The sequence below is a fragment of the Gossypium arboreum genome, chromosome 6 (genome assembly GCF_025698485.1).
Source record: "Gossypium arboreum isolate Shixiya-1 chromosome 6, ASM2569848v2, whole genome shotgun sequence".
In the NCBI taxonomy this organism is placed as follows: domain Eukaryota; kingdom Viridiplantae; phylum Streptophyta; class Magnoliopsida; order Malvales; family Malvaceae; genus Gossypium; species Gossypium arboreum.
Window position 1 is genome coordinate 89,189,320 of NC_069075.1, and position 18,502 is coordinate 89,207,821.

Consider the following 18,502-nt stretch of genomic DNA (forward strand, 5'->3'; position numbering starts at 1 on the left):
GGCAAGAATCGTGGAGTGTTAAATGGGTGGGTTGAGCTATTCCCCACATGGAGTGTATGGTGGTACGGGTGGAGTGTAGTGGTTGGTGGGTTGAGTAGTCTCCCAAATGGGCTTGCATATGTTTATTGATGTTGCATGTATTTTGAAATGGGCCTATGGGCCATCTCATTATCTGAATAAGGGCTAAGGCCCGGTTTATTATGTCTGAAAAGGGCTCGCCCAAGATTACTCTTACCCAAATGGGCTTGCATATGTTTCTTGATGTTGCATGTATTTTGAAATGGGCCTATGGGCCATATCATTATCTGAATAAGGGCTAAGGCCCGCTTTATTGTAATTTGAAAAGGGCTCTAGCCCAGTACCACTGTTACACTGAATGGGCTTAGGCCCAATGGGCTTGAGTGACTTGGGCTTTGAATGGGTTTTCCTTACACATGAGTTTCCCAAACTCACCCTTTTATTTTCATCCACGCAGTAATCCCCAACCATAGTGGGCTTGGAGTCGTGAGGGAATTGAGTGGCCACCGTTCTAAAAGTTTGATTTTCTTCTGGTGAACTGGACATCCTTTTTTTTACGTTTGAAGTTTTTGGTTTTTAAATGTAATAAGGCCATTTAATTATTTTTGATGGTGTTAATATGTGTTACTAAGATAAGTATTACTTATTTTAACTGTTGAAGTTGGAAAGCTTTAGGGCGCGTTTTCAAAAACAACAATTGATTTCAAAATACCACGATAACAAGCAAAGCTTCCGCAATGAAAGTATTTTCCAAAATTAATCACTTTTCCTAAAAAAGACTTAATCAAATCGGTTTCCTAGAAATATACATGACGTTGAGGTGTGGCAATGGCGGTGTGCATGTCTAGGATTGGATCTGAAGGGAGCTTGGTACTTAAGCAATCGATGGACTCACCTCCTCTTTCCGGTTTCCTACACGGTGCATGACTTCCATCCACTTTAACCTATAATCATCTTTTAAAACACTAAGTAAGTTTTTCTGGATCAACAATATAAAATGTTTTGAATGCTTCGATGTGGCATGTCGGATCCGACCATAACGTTTGGGCCGGGTTTGGGGTGCTACACATAATTGGTACATGTCTCACTTATCACGAGTTAATAATCAAATGATTAAATTTGCCACCATTAAACTCGCCAAAACACAATAGTTTGCCAAACGCTGAATGGGAGTCCGCAAGATGGCGAAACATAACAAAACAATTCGCTGGAGGATGCACTTGGATAAAACTAGTCTAATCTTGCTTATATACGGGCTCACTTACAAGTTCCTTACTAAATCCACTTAAACCATCCAAAATACATATTCAAAAATTTAGGGTGTGGCACAAAATCTTAAAGAAAAAGCCAAAGTTGTAAAAAGTTGATGGTGTTGTTGTCACAATCCAAGATAAGTGATTTTCCCTTTTTAACTTCTCTAATTTGAGTTTGCAAAAAATATTAATTTCATCTTTTGAAAAAAAAAATCGAGGGCATCATAGAAAATTTAAACTTGCATGTTGTGTTGTTGCTCTTCATCCTTGAGGATGAGGATCTTCTAGTGCGGGGAGAATTGTTGTGTGTCAAATTGTATTAATTTTTAGTATTTGTTAAGTTTAGAGAGGGTTAATTGAATGAAGATAAATAATGTAGTTTAAATAAAAGGCATTAGTGATATAAGGTTGCTTTGTTAATAATGTAACAAAATAATTGAATTAGTTAAAATGGAAAAAGGGAATGTGGTTGTTATTTTCCCATTTAACCATTTACAGCAAGCTTCTCTTTTCCTTAGCTTTTCATTTTTGTCTTGTTCTAGGTTTTTATTAAGCCACGTCATTAATTTCATTAAAGCATTTTAAAGTTTAAAAATCATTTTAAAATTTAAACTGAATTTTTTTTTGAATTGAGCCACATTAATAAAAGTATTTTAAAATTTAAAGATCAATTTAAAATCTGAACTATAGTTTAAAGATGTTTGATGAAATTAATTTAAAAATAAAAGAAAATGTGTTGTTTGGATGAGTTGAGTTGCGTGCCAGATATGTAGTTATTTGACATTTATCCGCTAATGCAATAAAATGTCTCCAAGTTGGGAAAATAAAGAAACAAAACAGATTTTATACAAACAAAAATAGAGAAAAAAATAGATACAGTTCAAACGGTGTAGACATTATTTATTTTATAAATACTCTATTTTAATTTTATGAAAATTTTAGAATTTGAAAATTTAAGATTTATAAGACTAAGGAAACTTCAAAATTTTATTTTTAATAAAAAGAGGCGAAGAGAGATTGTCGAAAATTTAAATTCAATAGTTTCAACTTAATATTTATTTGATTTTTATATAAAAAGTGGAAGGATGCAAAATTTATAACAGTATTAAGTCCCTTAGTATATCAATAACTCAATCAAATAAATTATTTGGTATTAAATTCATGAAAACAAATTCTATAATTAAAATTTGAGCAAAAATGTTTTAATAAAAAAGTCAAAGGGCTACTATGATATTTCTTTTCAAAAAAGAAAAAGTGGCTGCTATAATAATAATATATATATATATATATTAAACGTACTATTGTAAAAGAATGGCTCATTTATAAAAAAAACTTCCGTTAATTGGTCGAATGTTCGAATTTGGATAAAACGCATTAACGTATGAGAAAGAAATCGAAGGTCATCATGGCTAGGTCTTTTACAAATTAACAAATCAATTTTCATATTAAACGTTTTAGAATAAAAAAATCAATATTTATATAAAATTATTAAAAGCTCAAATATTAATATAAATAACAATTTCAAAACAGAAAGCTACTAGGACAGTAGCAATAATTTGTATGGTTTTTAGTTGATTGGGATAGTATATCAAACTTTATAACCAAAAAGTTAATAACAATATAAATAAACTTTTAGTTTTTCCATCAAAATAGAAAAAAAAAACGTTTTAAGTCTTTTTCTCATCATCTTTTATCTTTTATTTATGGGGTAAAGTAACATTGGACTTTTAAATTTGATAAATTTTCAATTTAGTCTCAGAATATTTTATTTATCGATATAGAATTTGATATATATATTTTAATTTTGATCTATATGATGACATGATACTCTAATATTATGATACGTCATCACCTAAAATATTATTTTGTTTTTATAAAATGTTTTTGTTTTTATAAAATGTTTAGATTATAATGTAGCGATTCTAAAAATAAGGATAGAAAGAAAAGAAAAGACGTATACACTTTACCTCGCAATATGATAACTTTAAAATTTTATGAAATCACAAGTTAATATTATAATAAATATACATTTTGATATTTAAAAATTATTTGAGAATAGTTATTCCTGAACTAACATAGAGTGACGAGAAATTCAAAGATAAAATTAAAAAAGTTGTCAAATTTAAAGACTAAACTTTGGTTATACCTTTTCTTATTACTATTATTAATAATTGACTATCATCTTTATCCCTTTTCTTCTTACTATTATTAATAATTGACATCATCTTTATCCGGTAGTCTATTTGTCTCTGAATTTGTTTGCGTCTCAACTCTGTCTCTTGTGTAGCCGTCTCACATGTTTGTGTGCATCTCTCTCACTATTAAATTGAAACAAACTTCCCTTGTGAGTTGAGAAATTTGATCCAACTAATTAAGGAAAGAAAAATTCTTTTTATTTATTACTATTATTAATAATTGGTCATCATATTTGTATAGGCCCCCCTCTCCTTATTAAATTGAAACAAACTTCTCTCGAAATTTTGATCAAAACACGAAGGAAGTGATTCAAAAAAAAAACAAAAAGTGGTGGTAGATATGAGGATCGAAGAGAATGGAGGAGAATCTGCATCCATCAATCACCTCATCTTTGCCTATTATGTCACCGGTCATGGCTTCGGCCACGCCACTCGTGTTGTAGAGGTTTTTCTTTTTGTCCTTAATTCTGTCTAATCCCTCGAAACCTTTAGATCCAATTATCATTTCTGCCTATTGATTGTTATAGGTTGTTCGAAATCTGATTGCAGCGGGGCATGATGTGCACGTTGTTACCGGTGCACCTGACTTCGTTTACACTTCTGAAATTCAGTCCCCTCGCCTCTTCCTTCGCAAGGTTCTCTCCTTTTTCATTTAATTAAACATAATAGTGGTGAATGTGTTAGGGATTAAAGAACTTCAACAGTTGTCTTTATCTGTGCTGCAAAATTATGGTCGAATCTGTTTTACTATGTTTCTCTCTATGACATTATCAGCTAGTTTTAGACTGTGGAGCAGTTCAGGCAGATGCATTGACCGTGGATCGTCTTGCCTCCCTGCAGAAGGTATTTCAAGCCCTTTTGTAGTTATAAATTCTAATTATTTTATTTTATTTTTACAACATTGTCATGTTCCCAACATAACCATATTATAGCTTGAGTTCAGTTCCATATTATCTGAAAAGTTTCTACCGTATCTACCTACTTAAATTTACGTGCTATTATTGCCTTCCCCTTCTCCCCCTTGTTTGTACTTTTTTAGTTGGATATTTTCTAATTTCTATATATATTAGTATTCTGAAACAGCTGTCCGACCTCGGGATTCTATTTTAGCAACAGAAGTAGAGTGGCTCCACTCCATCAAAGCTGACTTAGTGGTTTGTATTCTGGTTTTCCTTCAAGTGTGTGAATCAAATTGGGACACTGAGTCTTTGATTTAACCTTTTAATAAAAATAAAAGGAAAAGAGGCATAGAATTGTATCATATTTAACATGTCTTCCAAATTAAAACGAAGTTTGCTGTGAATGAAAACAGGTTTCAGATGTTGTTCCAGTTGCATGCCGAACCGCTGCTGAAGCTGGAATTCGCTCAGTCTGTGTTACCAACTTCAGGTAATTTATTATCATGACCGTTTCAAGGAAGAAGTGCACCTTTATAAGAATTTAATCTGTTCTCAAACCCTTCATACCATACTGTTTTTGGTACCTTTATGAACCCTGTGAAATTGTCAGAAGCCAAAAGTTTTCCTTGTAATTATTTGATCTATATCCATCTATGATTGCAGCTGGGACTTCATTTATGCTGAGTATGTGATGGCTGCTGGATATCATCATCGTTCAATAGTTTGGCAGGTAATATTTATAATCCACTGATTCATGTATTCTATGGATGTACTTAGCTGCTTAGTAGGCATTTTTCTAATGAACTTTTAGGCTTTAGTTCTTCACAAATATATGCCTATTAAGTGATTAATACCTGGTGAAGGTTGTTAGTAGAGAAATCTATATTAGATGCTGATTGAGTCTTAACTCGATTGGCTTGGGCATTATTGCCAATGCAAGAGGACGTGAGTTTGAGTGAGCTTAAGCGCATTATCCTCCTATTTATGAGTTGGGGAGGGGCTATGTGTAGTTCGAGGTATTGTGTCAAAAAGAGCAGATATGGTCAAAACCTATAATTGTTTAAAAAAAAAATCTATATCACATGCTTAAGCATGCCAAATGTTGTTTGAATCCTATATTTGCGTACAGTTGTTGGCTTTGAGTTCAATAACATCTTTAAAACTCTGGGCTCACTAATAGTATTAAGCGATCATTTCCAGGCAACACATTCATGTGTAAGTTTCTGTATCAGTTATTCCAATGTTTGTAATTTTGTTAGTCTCTTTAAACTCTGATACAGATAGCAGAGGATTATTCACATTGTGAGTTTCTCATCCGTCTCCCAGGATACTGTCCAAGTATGTATAGAGATGGCATTCCTATGTTTTCATTATTGATTATAAATTTGTTAAAGTCTAATCTGAATGTCATTTGTTTTCACAGTGCCTGCTTTCCGTGATGTTATTGATGTACCTCTAGTTGTAAGGAGATTGCATAAATCTCGCAAGGAGGTTAGAACAAGGCAGTATCTGTATCTTTTACAATATTTAATTTACATCTTGATCAATGTTTTCAATATATTGCTGTTTCCCTCATCCTGTTGGCTCTAGGTGAGAAAGGAACTCGGAATTGGTGAGGATGTGAAGCTAGTTATTCTCAACTTTGGTGGACAGGTAAATTACCTAAACCATTCAAGATTGCCTTGATATATGGGTTTTTCTCTGAGTTTTATTTGGAGTGTATGTTTTAATGTCTACGGGCTTTCCCTTTTCTCTTGGGACTGGGATTAAATTCCTTTTTATTCTTATGGTATTTGTTCATCATTATTTTGTTGCAACTTTGCTGGTGAGATCCCATATACATGGAGTATTGTTTGTGAATGATTATTTCCAAATATATATACTGTTGAAGTAGTTGGTGGCTGTTCAGATACTGATAATTTGTGCAAATAGTTTAACAGCTGAACATATTAACTTGCTATTTGCTGGCCAAGTATACTAATCTTTAGAGTTCATCTAATAACCTAACCATCAGTTAACGGAGATTGCATTATCATGTTAAAACTTAAAACTAGAGTAAAAAGTGAAATGTTTTAATGTATTGCATGTCATCGTGAATGTGATGTATTGACAGGTGACTGTTTCACTGAAGTTTCACATTCCTTTTTTTTTATTTGACAAACTGTTGTTGGACTTGCACTATTATGTCAATCTGTTAGACAATTCCACAATTGTACCGAGACTTTTAAGATATTTATCCATTTTAAAGTGCACTTAATCACTTAGTTTGCTTATTTACAGCCTGCAGGGTGGAAGTTGAAGGAAGATTACTTACCTTCTGGTTGGCTGTGCCTGGTATCTTTTATAGCACGTCCAATTGTCCTTGGAGGTTGCTCTAGCATAATCTTACTGTCTGGCATTATCCAATCTTGAATATTGTTTTACTATACAGGTTTGTGGTGCCTCTGATACCCAGGAGCTTCCACCTAATTTTTTGAAGCTTCCAAAAGATGCATATACACCTGACCTTATAGCGGCATCTGACTGTATGCTTGGTTAGTTTGAAATTTTCAACATGCAAAACTGCATTAGATGAGTGAGAGAAGTAATATTCAATAGTATATCCACTGATTCAGGAAAAATTGGGTACGGCACTGTTAGTGAAGCCTTGGCATATAAATTACCTTTTGTCTTTGTTCGAAGAGATTATTTCAATGAAGAACCCTTCTTAAGAAATATGCTTGAGGTTCCCTTCCTTTCATCTATTTTATTTGTTTCAATCATCTCTTATCTTTCATATCCTAATTTATTATTAAGAAATTTGATTATATAGACTAAATAATCAAGGATTGGTTAAGATGTCATTATTTTCTTTACAGTTTTATCAAAGTGGTGTTGAGATGATTAGAAGGGATTTACTCACTGGCCATTGGAAACCCTATCTTGAACGTGCAATCAGTTTGAAACCATGTTATGAGGGAGGAATTAATGGTGGTGAGGTATATTTTAACATTTCTTGGTTTCTATTAATTCTATAAACTTTTTGCGTATGAATCTCAATGGTTTGTGTTATGCTATTACAACCAAGAAGATCAGTGCATATGTATATAAATGTATATACATACATTTATATACATATGCTTTTTTAGTTATGACAATTATTGATGGGTGCTACTCACGTAGACATATCAGATGGCGATGTGAAATTTTAACCAAATTAAGCTTCACCAGAATTTGAATGTGTACTTTAACAATCATGGGCGAGCATGGTGTTGTCAAGGCATGCGCCTCAAACGTCTTCAGGCCAGGCCCATTTGATAAGGCATATGCCTGGTGCACGTAGGCGCACCTTTTTTGTCAATTTGAACAAAGCTAAACAAAAGTTTTTCACGTTTTGTAGATAAACTAAATCAATCTTTACAGTTTATTGTCATAATTATATTTATACACACATATATGTACATATCTACAGACACATGCAAAAATATGCACATGTACGTATTGCACTTAACTTCTTGTCCCTTGGGCATTATAAGGCTTCTAGTTCCCAGAGTGAGCCTTTTACCCTTGACATCATTGCACTTTTTTTTTCCTTTTTTTTTTTTTGGGGGGTTTGCATTTGAATGGGGAAAATTTTGAAGCTTTTGTATACTGTAAAAATATTGAATTGGTAAAAGAAAACATGCCAATTGTCGTAATTATAAATATATTGTATTTTAGGAAATATGAAGTTCTTATTCATTTTCAGTATTTTTATTGTGTTGGTTGTTTAAACGTGGGTTGGAGGTATTTCTAGTAGTGCTCAATGAAGAGTCTAGTTTGTATAAATATTTGATGTCATTTCTTGTCAGTTTTATGTTCTAAGAGTCTCAACATGTATTTTAGTTTTTATTGATAACATGCTGATATCATGATAAACATCTAGGTGGCAGCTCACATCTTGCAAGAGACTGCTATTGGCAAGAATTATGCTTCAGACAAGGTAACTGATTTTTTCATGGTGTTGCTTGAACTCTGAATCTTGTTGTAGTGTGAAACAGAAACTTCCTGCCTATATGTCTTGGCGATGTATTACATAAATTCCTAACCATGGAAGGAGCAAAGTTCTGCTCTTTTATAAGTGTCTATAACAATGGTTTGTGTAGTGCTATCACAGAATTTATTAGTTCTATCAAGAGGTGTATTGGCTTGATGCACTAGTTGAAAGATTTTCTTATGTTTATATTTTGGATTGGAGGAATTGTCAAATACTTGGAATTGTTACCTACCGTTGAGTTGTTTTTCTTCATCATATTGTTTTAAAGGAGACGCCTACGAGATCATGCATGCATATTAGAAGGGTTTTTCTTTTATGGTGATTTAAGTGGCCCCTTATGCATATAATGCTAAGAAAGTAGGCGGAAATCAAATCATCTTGACAATAAGCGGTCCTTCTAGAATGAGGTTGTCTTTAATGGAAAATTTGCATGTTACGGTATAGGTTAGTGATTTTAATATGAAATGCAGATAGATAAATGCACTGCTGGATAAGTTCTTACAGGTTTTAAATTGCTGCTCAGAAAAGTCATCTACACTGATATTTTAAAATTTATTCAAGCAACTTTTAGTTCCTTCGGTTGCTATCTGATTCATATATTTCCTTATATAGTTGAGTGGTGTTAGAAGGTTACGTGATGCTATAGTTCTTGGGTATCAACTGCAAAGGGTCCCAGGCAGAGATGTCAGTATCCCTGAATGGTACACAAATGCTGAAAACGAACTTGGTCTAAGTACCGGATCACCAACTTCTGAAATGAGTGAGAGCAACGCGATTACAGAATTGTGAGTTTTATTTATCTTAATCAATGATGATAGTGATGGATTCAATTATGTCGTTTTTTGACACATTTCCATTTTTGTTCTAGTTGCACTGACGACTTTGAAATTCTTCATGGGGATCTTCAAGGTCTTTCCGATACAAGGAGTTTCCTAAATTCTTTGGTAGAACTTAATAATGTTTCTGATTCAGAGAAGAATAATGAGAAGCGTCAGATGCGTGAGCGTAAGGCTGCTGCTGGGCTTTTTAATTGGGAGGTATGCTAATTCTAACAAAATTTGTTCTTTTGCGATTCAAAAGAATCCATTACCATTAAGGATCCAATCTAAAAACCAATCGACCATATGTAAATTGGCACAACTCGAATATAGGACCACAGGAAAACCTAAGAGTTCTAGATGTGGGATAACACCAGTTAACACTCTTCTTACTTTGAATCATTCAGTGTGAAAGGCCTGCTGATAAATATATATTAGGCGTAGTAACCGTTTTACTATCCTGATATTTTGAAACTGGGTCCTGCTTCTGGCTTCATTCCTGTTTATAGGTTGATTGCTTTGGGTTAATTTTCTGTACAGGTGGACATCTTTGTGACAAGGGCACCTGGAAGGCTGGATGTTATGGGAGGCATTGCTGATTACTCAGGCAGCCTAGTATTGCAGGTTAGGTTTTTCTTTCTGTTGCTCTGTTATCTGAATAGTTCTGTAGAATTTCAGTTGGTTTCTTTCCTTTTTTTTCTCCCCATTTTCCTTCTCTTCAAGTCAAATTTCATAATAAATTAAAAAATTTATTACTTTCAGCTTGATTTATCAATGTATCTCAATGAAATTAATTCTAATCTTTCTCCTCTTAACCAATCATGCCTACTCTAACAGATGCCTATAAGGGAAGCCTGCCATGTAGCCGTGCAACGGAATCATCCAAGTAAACACAGGCTCTGGAAACATGCACTTGCACGGCAGAATGCTAAAGGACAAGGACCAATGCCTGTTTTGCAAATTGTATTATATCATTAATTTGTTTCTTACTAATGTTGATTGCATAAATTTTTTTCCCTTCAAAATTGATAGCAAATATGTGTGCTGTAAATCTTCATGTTCTTCTTAAATCCTAATCAAACAAATCTCTTCTTAGGAAAGTAATATACATGCATTTTTAGTTAGAAATGACCCACTTTGTTGCATATTCTGAAATACATTCTAAGCTCCTACTATTGTGACAGGTATCATATGGTTCAGAGTTGAGCAACCGTGGCCCAACTTTTGACATGGATTTATCTGACTTTATGGAAGGAGAGCAACCAATTTCATATGAAAAGGCAAACAAATACTTTGCCCAAGATCCATCCCAAAAGTGGGTCCTTGTCCATGCATGATTTTTCCTCTGTTACTCTATATGCTAGATGCTAATTATGTTTATCAAATCAGGTGGGCGGCATATGTTGCTGGGACAATTTTGGTTTTGATGAAAGAATTAGGTGTACGCTTTGAAGATAGTATTAGCATGCTGGTAAGAGGGTATTTCTTTGTTGTTTATGCTGTTGCTGAATAGTATCTACCCTCCATTTCTTACGCTTCAGCTTGCACCTTTTCTTTCTTTTATCCTCCATTTTCTATTTATATTTGACAGGGCTTCTTAGTCATAGCATTTAATTTAATTTACTTGAGATTTATAACACTGTACTTTGAGTTCAATGGAAAAGAACTGCATGGGGGTAAACTTTTTGCTTGTATAATGGGCAGGGAACTGAGCTTAATAGTAGGTCTGATTTTTATTCGACTATTGATGGGGCTGCTTATATGTCATGTTTAATCATATATCATAATGGTTTACAGAGGCACTTTGCTACTAAAGTTTGTATGTTTATCCGTGAAGTGTGAATTGGCTCTGTGTTTGTATGAAATTGATATTACGAGTCACTTAATCTGATAAGTTCTGACTTTTCTCTGTTGTAGTCACATATGCTGCTGCTAGTATCTAGATAATTACTTTTCAGCTACATACAGGTTTCTTCTGCAGTCCCAGAGGGTAAAGGAGTATCGTCTTCCGCCGCCGTGGAAGTTGCTAGCATGTCAGCTATAGCAGCCGCTCATGGTATTTCTAAAATTCTCATTTTCAACATGAAACTACTTTGATATTTATTACATTTCCTCTTTTTTCTATACATGACAAAGATTGTTCTCATTTTACTCGAAGAACAGTAATTTCTTATGGATAATTTGTATTTTAGACATGATTAAATCTACATAGAGATAAACAGATTAATCATTTGTGAATGCCGCCATCTGCTGGAAGACATAATTTGGGAGGCAGTATCTTTGAAGAGAAGAAGGCTAGTAATTAGTAGATTTTGGTGTAGAAATGCCTCATAATGCTCTGATTGTTGAATTGCGTCATTTGATTTCATTTTGATGCACGAGGAGATGATCAAGCTTTCAGTTGAATTTGTGAAGTATTTTGAACATTTGATGCTTTCCTGTTGAACTTCTAAGCATGATCATCTTTGTCGTGTTTAGATCATATACAATGCAGCTTTCCAAGGGTTAGGCCTTTCGTAACAGATAAAGTTGGTCTTTATTTTGAGCGGTAACTTATTTAGACCATCTTATACTTGCTTTGCAGGATTGAGCATTAGTCCAAGAGAGCTTGCCCTACTCTGCCAAAAGGTATGACATAAATATTTTCATCTTACATTCGACAGACGTGTTTCAAGCATTTAGTTGATTTGCTTATTCTTTTGGGTCATTTATTAGGTGGAGAATCACATTGTAGGAGCCCCATGTGGTGTTATGGACCAAATGACTTCAGCATGTGGTGAGGCAAATAAACTACTTGCAATGGTTTGTCAGGTAAGCGACATTACCTCTGCAGAATAATCGATTGTGAAGTTGTGTTTTTGCTTAAGTGACATTCAAAATCAATGGTTGTCTTATGCAGCCTGCTGAGATAATTGGTCTTGTAACAATTCCAAGTCATATCCGATTTTGGGGAATCGATTCAGGAATACGACACAGGTACTAGGTCCATCATCATCATTATGGTTAGCCTGTACTAGCAATGAACATTGTTTACGTTGCACGCTTGTTTTCTGGGATAGTTATGCTAAGTTGAACTTCCTTGCATTAATTAGTTTTTTATTGTAAAATCAGAAATCACTATATTTAAATAAAGGGATAATATAATTTTTGGTCCATGAACTTGGCAAGTGGTCCACTTTAGCACCTGTACTTTCTTTTTATCTATTTTGATACCTGAACTTGGCAACTAGATTCATTTTATTCTTTGAAAAATATAAAAGTTAAATGACATGACATTCTGAGACTATACCACATCATCATTTGAAAATTTTAAAAAATTATATAAATTTTCAGGTGATGACATACAATCTGAGTGTGTCACATTTAGTGTTCAAATAACTAAACCCATGGTTGAACTGGTTAGACCACTAGTTCTCAAATCAATCGGTTTGATCAATTCAACTGTTAGACGAATAATAATTAATTAATTAATTAAAAATTCATAAAAATTAAAAAAAGAAATTATTAAACTAGTTCAACTATTGGTTTATCCCAATTTCTGAAAAAAAAAAAAATCTATTGGTTTTCATCCCAATTTTGATTTTTTATTGGTTTCAAGTAGTTTTTTATTCAATTGGTTCAACCCCTTTTTTCGGATCAGTATACTGGTTGGTTCTCGGTCCAATTGGTCTGACCAACCAGTCCAGTCTTATTCTAAGAACACTTGTCACAGCATCAAATCTTGACGGAATCTAAGTTTAGGGAGAAAAATAGATCTAGTTGCCAAGTTTAGGTACCAAAGTGAAAAAAAAAAAAAAATTACAAGTACTAAAGTGGACCTAGTTGCCAAGTTCAGGGGTCAAAAATTATATTATCCCTAAAAGAAATATAATTTAAAGTCTGTTACCTTCCATATATATCTCTAAAACGTGCTTAAATTGAATACCTTATGGTCGTCCATGATCTTTGAAACATTGCTTACTCAAATGCATTTATAGTTGCCAGTACCTTCCGTTATTTGGATTGACCTTTCCCTTGTTACAGAAATTCCCATTCCTTAGTATCTGTTTGTTTTTTTTTTTTTTCATATATGCAGTGTTGGAGGTGCAGACTATGGATCTGTTCGAATAGGAGCCTTTATGGGTCGAAAGATTATAAAAGCTACAGCATCAACTAGGTTGTCTCAATCAATGTCTACTGCTAATGGGGCATCCCCTGATGAAGTGGACAATGATGGACTAGAATTACTTGAAGCCGAAGCTTCATTAGATTATTTATGCAACTTGTCACCTCACAGGTAACTGTCTTTTATGAGGCTTTCTCCTTTCATCTTTTCTAGATTTTACTTAGCCTAATTAACTCAAGAGTTGACAGCCCTTTTTTTTTTTTTGGATTACTGTAACTGTTAGTATGATCTCTGAAGATCTGTGTTTCTTTTGCTGGCAAGTTCTTCCTTTTCATTTGGTCTTGTGCTACAGATACGAAGCTCTTTATGCCAATCTACTTCCTCAATCAATGCTTGGTGAGGTGTTTTTGGAGAAATATGTTGATCATGGTGATACAGTTACAGTAATCGATAAGAAACGAACATATAGTGTAACAGCTGCTGCTAAACATCCTGTATATGAAAATTTTAGGGTCAAGGTAGGTTTTTGATCTGGCGGCTTATTGGATTACAATCGATTTACTTTCCATTTGAATTTTGATTTATATTGATTGAATTACTGTGTCTTTGCAAGATAAAATTTTCTAATCACTGTCATGTTTATTTTCTTCCAACTGTAAAATGTGTCCTTCACTATGAATATTTTTGATGCATTGGTCTTACTCTTGCTTAAGTTGATATTGTCGTATTTCCATTTTGTTAATATTACAACATCTTCAGGGTCCTGTCTAAATTTTCTGTTGTAAGTTTTCTTCAAACCTTTCTATTTCCTCCTCCGCTCTTTACATGCATATTCTGCTCCTACTGAAAATCAATCCTGGAGTACTCGAAGGTGGCTGAGCTTTTAATCTAGTTGTTGATTACCAATAGTTAATTTTTATCCATTAATGTTCTTATTCTTGGGCCTCCAAATTACCAGACACATGTAGACATGTATGTTTCCCTTGGTAATTATTTGCTGAATTTCCTTGGTAACATGTTTTCTATTTATTTTTTGTGAATTTATGTGTAGGCCTTTAAGGCACTACTGACATCTGCGAGTTCAAATGAGCAACTTACGGCACTTGGAGAGCTGTTGTATCAGGTATATGCTAAAGGTCTTTTAATAGGTTTGTCTATGTAATTGATAGGTTAGTTAGATTTTCTTCTGGGTACAATTCAAGCTCCATTGGTAGGATCAAATCAATGTCACACTCATCACTAGCAGGCAATTCAATCCCATGACATAGGTATTGGGTGAACACCCTTGGCCAATGGACCAAATCTTGGGGTCTGTTAGATTGACTTTTTAATGAAAAGGAAACAAAAGAGAAAATATTATTTGTTTAATGGATACAATATCTTTTAATTGCAATTGAATTCATATTAGTTATTGAGAGACTAGTGCTTCAACTCTATGAATAACTAACATCAAGAGTACAAATTTATCAAACACAACTCTCTCAAGAAAACAAGAAGAAAGGAGCTGAACCATAGATAACCTATATAATATCAAGAGGTAGTAGTCCTATCAACATATATCCTGACTTAGAGTATTCATCTTTGGTAAACACGCTTGGTGATGTTTTTCTTTATTTTGGTTTTAAACAATGCAATAATGATGTTTCTGTGAAAAGAAAGAAGAGATGAAATGTAGTTGCATACCACTTTTGCAGTGCCACTACAGCTATAGTGCATGTGGTCTCGGTTCCGATGGGACAGATAGACTGGTACAGTTGGTGCAGGAGATGCAGCATGGTAAAGCCTCTAGAGTTGATGATGGAACTCTATATGGAGCTAAAATTACTGGTGGCGGCTCTGGTGGAACAGTTTGCGTAGTTGGAAGAAATTGTCTCCGAAGCAGCCAACACATTCTAGAGGTGAGTTGAAGTGAAAACATATAGCTAGCTAGACGTTCATATATGGTACATTAATTGTTAGTATTAAAAGGAAGGTATCTAACAAATCTGATTACTATATTTCCAGATTCAGCAAAGGTACAAAAAAGCAACAGGATATTTGCCCTTCATTTTTGAAGGTTCATCCCCTGGTGTAGGCAAGTTTGGATATTTAAAAATTCGACGTAGCATCGCTCCCAAATCCTAAACTGCTGCCTTCCAACGCTTCCATTTATTTATTTTCAAATAAACTCAGCTATTTGGTTTAGATGTATAACGCTTCCATTTATTTATTTTCAAATAAACTCAGCTATTTGGTTTAGATGTATCTTCCTTAAAAATAAATTAAGCAACAATCTCTGGATATTTATTTAAAGTTAATATTTACCATTAATTGAATTTATTCTCTTTGTTTATTTTATCCATTGCATGAGCAGTTGTGAAATTGTTTCCCTCGGTGTTATAAAACGATTCGAATTGGTTTATAATAAATTTGTGATTTGTATAATAAACCAACTCAAAACCAGGTTATCGTTGCTATAAATAAACGAAAGGGTTGTACTGGGCGGCTGTCGGCTGTCTTTTCTAAGGCAATTTGAGGAAGATGGAAAATACTTTATCTTATAGAATTATTTTATAACTCAATTCGAAATTCAACTCGAGAAATCCAATCCAATCAGGAATAAAGTCCCTTTATATACAGTTCTAAGGACCTGAAGGGGGGGATTTGCTCTCTCAAAAGCTTCGTGTTTTCCATCTTCATAAAAAAACCCTTTTCCTTTGAGCTCTTAAAGAGGGGAAACTGACCAACTAAATTTGATATTCAACTATGGTACGTTGAGCATGGATTGAACCCATCGAAAGAATTTGCCATTCTCTGTGATGCTGAGGTTGTTGTCATCATTTTCTCCAAAACTGGCAAGCTCTTTGGATTTTCCAGCTTTGGTGCAAAAGCAATAGTTGAGAAGCAACAATACTCAATGCTGATGGTAGATATCGAGAGGAAGCGAGCGGCGTCAACAAAAGAGACATGCACCGCCAAGAGTGGCGCCAAGCAAGGGGAAGGGCTCCAGCAATACTATATCCAGCACATCCACGAGCTTCAGCTCGACCTCCGCCAAAAAACGCACAATCTCAGCCGTCTTGAAGCCCAACATAACGAGCTCAATTCCTGAGATCCGTATCATACGAACATACCGGTGATAATGCGCAGATGATTGAGTAGTAGATAGCTTTTTAGGTGGTCCATCTTGAACTCCTTCAGTGGTAGAAACATAACTTTGGAACTGAGGCTGCAGTGATATTATAGATATGTTCTAATTTGTAAAAAATTTCACATAGTAAATTTTTAGTATAATTATCCCTTCTTTACTGTCCAGAAGTGTAAGTTTTACAGCTTAACTACAATTGCCGCCTGCATGATAAATTCTGAGCTTTGCATTCAACTTTAGATATTGATGATATTAGTAATCTTGTAGTGAAGAGGTAGGATGAAAGTTATTGGTGTTAGTAGCAGTAGGAATTATATGGACATGTTTGTGTTAATAATTGCATTAAAGAGCTAAAATGATTGATGCAATTGGATTTCTACAAAAGATCAGCTGCATTTACCTTTGTGATCATAAAACCTTGAAATAGGATCAATGGTGTAGAAATCAGAGAATTTCGAAACTGAGAATACTTGTGTATTGAGATGAAAGAGAACATAGATGTATGCGTGAGGAAATTAGCAAGCAATACATAATAAAAAAATCCTTTATAATCAATAATTCCAAAGATGATGCTTGGTGTAGCATATATTGTGAACAGTTAATTTGCATGACCTGTCAACAAATTGTCAAAATATTAGGCTTTATAAAGCTGGTTGAAAAAATCCAAGAGGATTGTTGTTGGAGATGTGTAATTGTGTATAGTTGGTTTGTTGCTTATAGCTAAACCTTGAAATTAGTTGCATCGTATTGTCATTACTGGAGACTCCTATGTTGTTTGCTAATAATTAAAATATGAATTGCTTATTAATTTCTAGAGGTTAAGGCCATGAATGCATCTGTTGGTTACATTAAGAATTGGATTCTATTTGTTGAAAAAAAAAATTCAATTATCTCCATTGCATCAACTAAACTATTATCAAATCTAGCACAAAGTTGTATAAACCAACTACATCTGACCATTTTTAATTTGGTAGCCTGCTACATCTGACCATTTGTTTTTACTCTTACATGTTTATTTGGATTTTATCTGCTGATAATTTTGACGTCTGGTCTGTTTCTTGTCACCTAATTAAGAACTTCACCCTTGTCGATCTTCCCCAACCCTTTTTTCAAAAGTTGCTACATTAACTTACTTTTTGGTAATAGAAAACTGTTTGATAGTAAATAACTTTTGCATGGTGTATTGTTTGGATTTGCAAAAATAGAATTGTTCTCAAATTCATAATATTTGTTTGCTTGTGTTGATACCTACTTCAACTGAAAAAGCTGTATTACTTCATATCTTATTTGCAAAGATAAAACTTGAGCTTGAATTTTGATTTTTCTTGATTTGACTCTTTTAATATTTTTAGAAGCATAATTTCATTTTTTTTCAATTCATTAATTTTTATTTTCTATTTCTTGGGTTTTTAATATTCTTATTTTATTGCTCAACAAATTCTTAGGTAAGAACAGCTCATTTTATAGGAGATATACTTGAATCATTTTTAAATTTTAAAACTTCTGTTAGTTTATTTAAATGTGATTACTTCAATGATTTTTACGCCAGTGGTTGGTGTCCTAATGGTTACTCTGATAGTTAAATTTATAGTGATGAAATATGCCAATTAATTATTAGTTAATATTTTTAACTTAGAATCTTTTATAACTTTTATTTTTATGTACTCGATGCTTTAATAAGCACTTCACAAACTATTACACTTTGCTTTTGACTGGGAGAAGAAAATTGACTTAATGATTCTTATTTTAGCATTATCGTCTATGTTACTTTGTCATGTTTTATCATTTTTCTCTCTACAAGAAGTTTGGTATATTTGACATGGGCATTTGAACAATTTTAGACCATTTTCTAGCTTAGCTTAAATTATAGCTTATGCTTGGAAGAGTTTGTCTATTCCTGTCAGTGGTTCATAGTTATCTATTAATTCATTATCTTATTCCGGCCAATGATGGAGGTTTATCAACATATCGGCAAATGTTGTCTCAACCTAAAAATTCATTTGTTTGGCAATATCTCTCTTTTGAAATCAAAAGCATGTGGACCTTTCTTAATTATGTAAGGCTTTATTGTT

General features: G+C 33.6%; 1 protein-coding gene across 1 annotated transcript; it reads left to right on the forward strand.

The window, feature by feature from the left end:
* The first annotated feature begins 3,481 nt into the window (after window positions 1–3,481).
* Window positions 3,482–15,618, forward strand: LOC108486243 (L-arabinokinase-like). Its single transcript, XM_017790194.2, has 30 exons — window positions 3,482–3,615; window positions 3,708–3,911; window positions 3,994–4,101; window positions 4,241–4,309; window positions 4,537–4,620; window positions 4,779–4,855; window positions 5,029–5,095; window positions 5,646–5,703; window positions 5,789–5,856; window positions 5,956–6,018; window positions 6,646–6,699; window positions 6,797–6,899; window positions 6,981–7,090; window positions 7,224–7,343; window positions 8,270–8,326; window positions 8,993–9,165; window positions 9,249–9,417; window positions 9,739–9,822; window positions 10,036–10,161; window positions 10,383–10,513; window positions 10,588–10,669; window positions 11,167–11,254; window positions 11,783–11,826; window positions 11,914–12,009; window positions 12,098–12,174; window positions 13,274–13,474; window positions 13,656–13,821; window positions 14,355–14,426; window positions 14,998–15,201; window positions 15,308–15,618. Exons 2-30 carry the CDS (start codon window positions 3,807–3,809, stop codon window positions 15,425–15,427), a joined length of 2,976 nt encoding a protein of 991 aa, XP_017645683.1. The 5' UTR covers window positions 3,482–3,615; window positions 3,708–3,806; the 3' UTR covers window positions 15,428–15,618.
* The last annotated feature ends 2,884 nt before the right edge of the window (window positions 15,619–18,502 follow it).

What these genes read in the sequence shown, in the direction of transcription:
- LOC108486243 (XM_017790194.2), top strand. Translation starts at nt 3,807, where the DNA reads ATGAGGATCGAAGAGAATGGAGGAGAATCTGCATCCATCAATCACCTC. An exon ending in AAGATAGTATTAGCATGCTG is followed by an intron (nt 10,670 to 11,166) that starts GTAAGAGGGTAT and finishes AGCTACATACAG; the next exon opens with GTTTCTTCTGCAGTCCCAGA. An exon ending in AGCTATAGCAGCCGCTCATG is followed by an intron (nt 11,255 to 11,782) that starts GTATTTCTAAAA and finishes CTTGCTTTGCAG; the next exon opens with GATTGAGCATTAGTCCAAGA.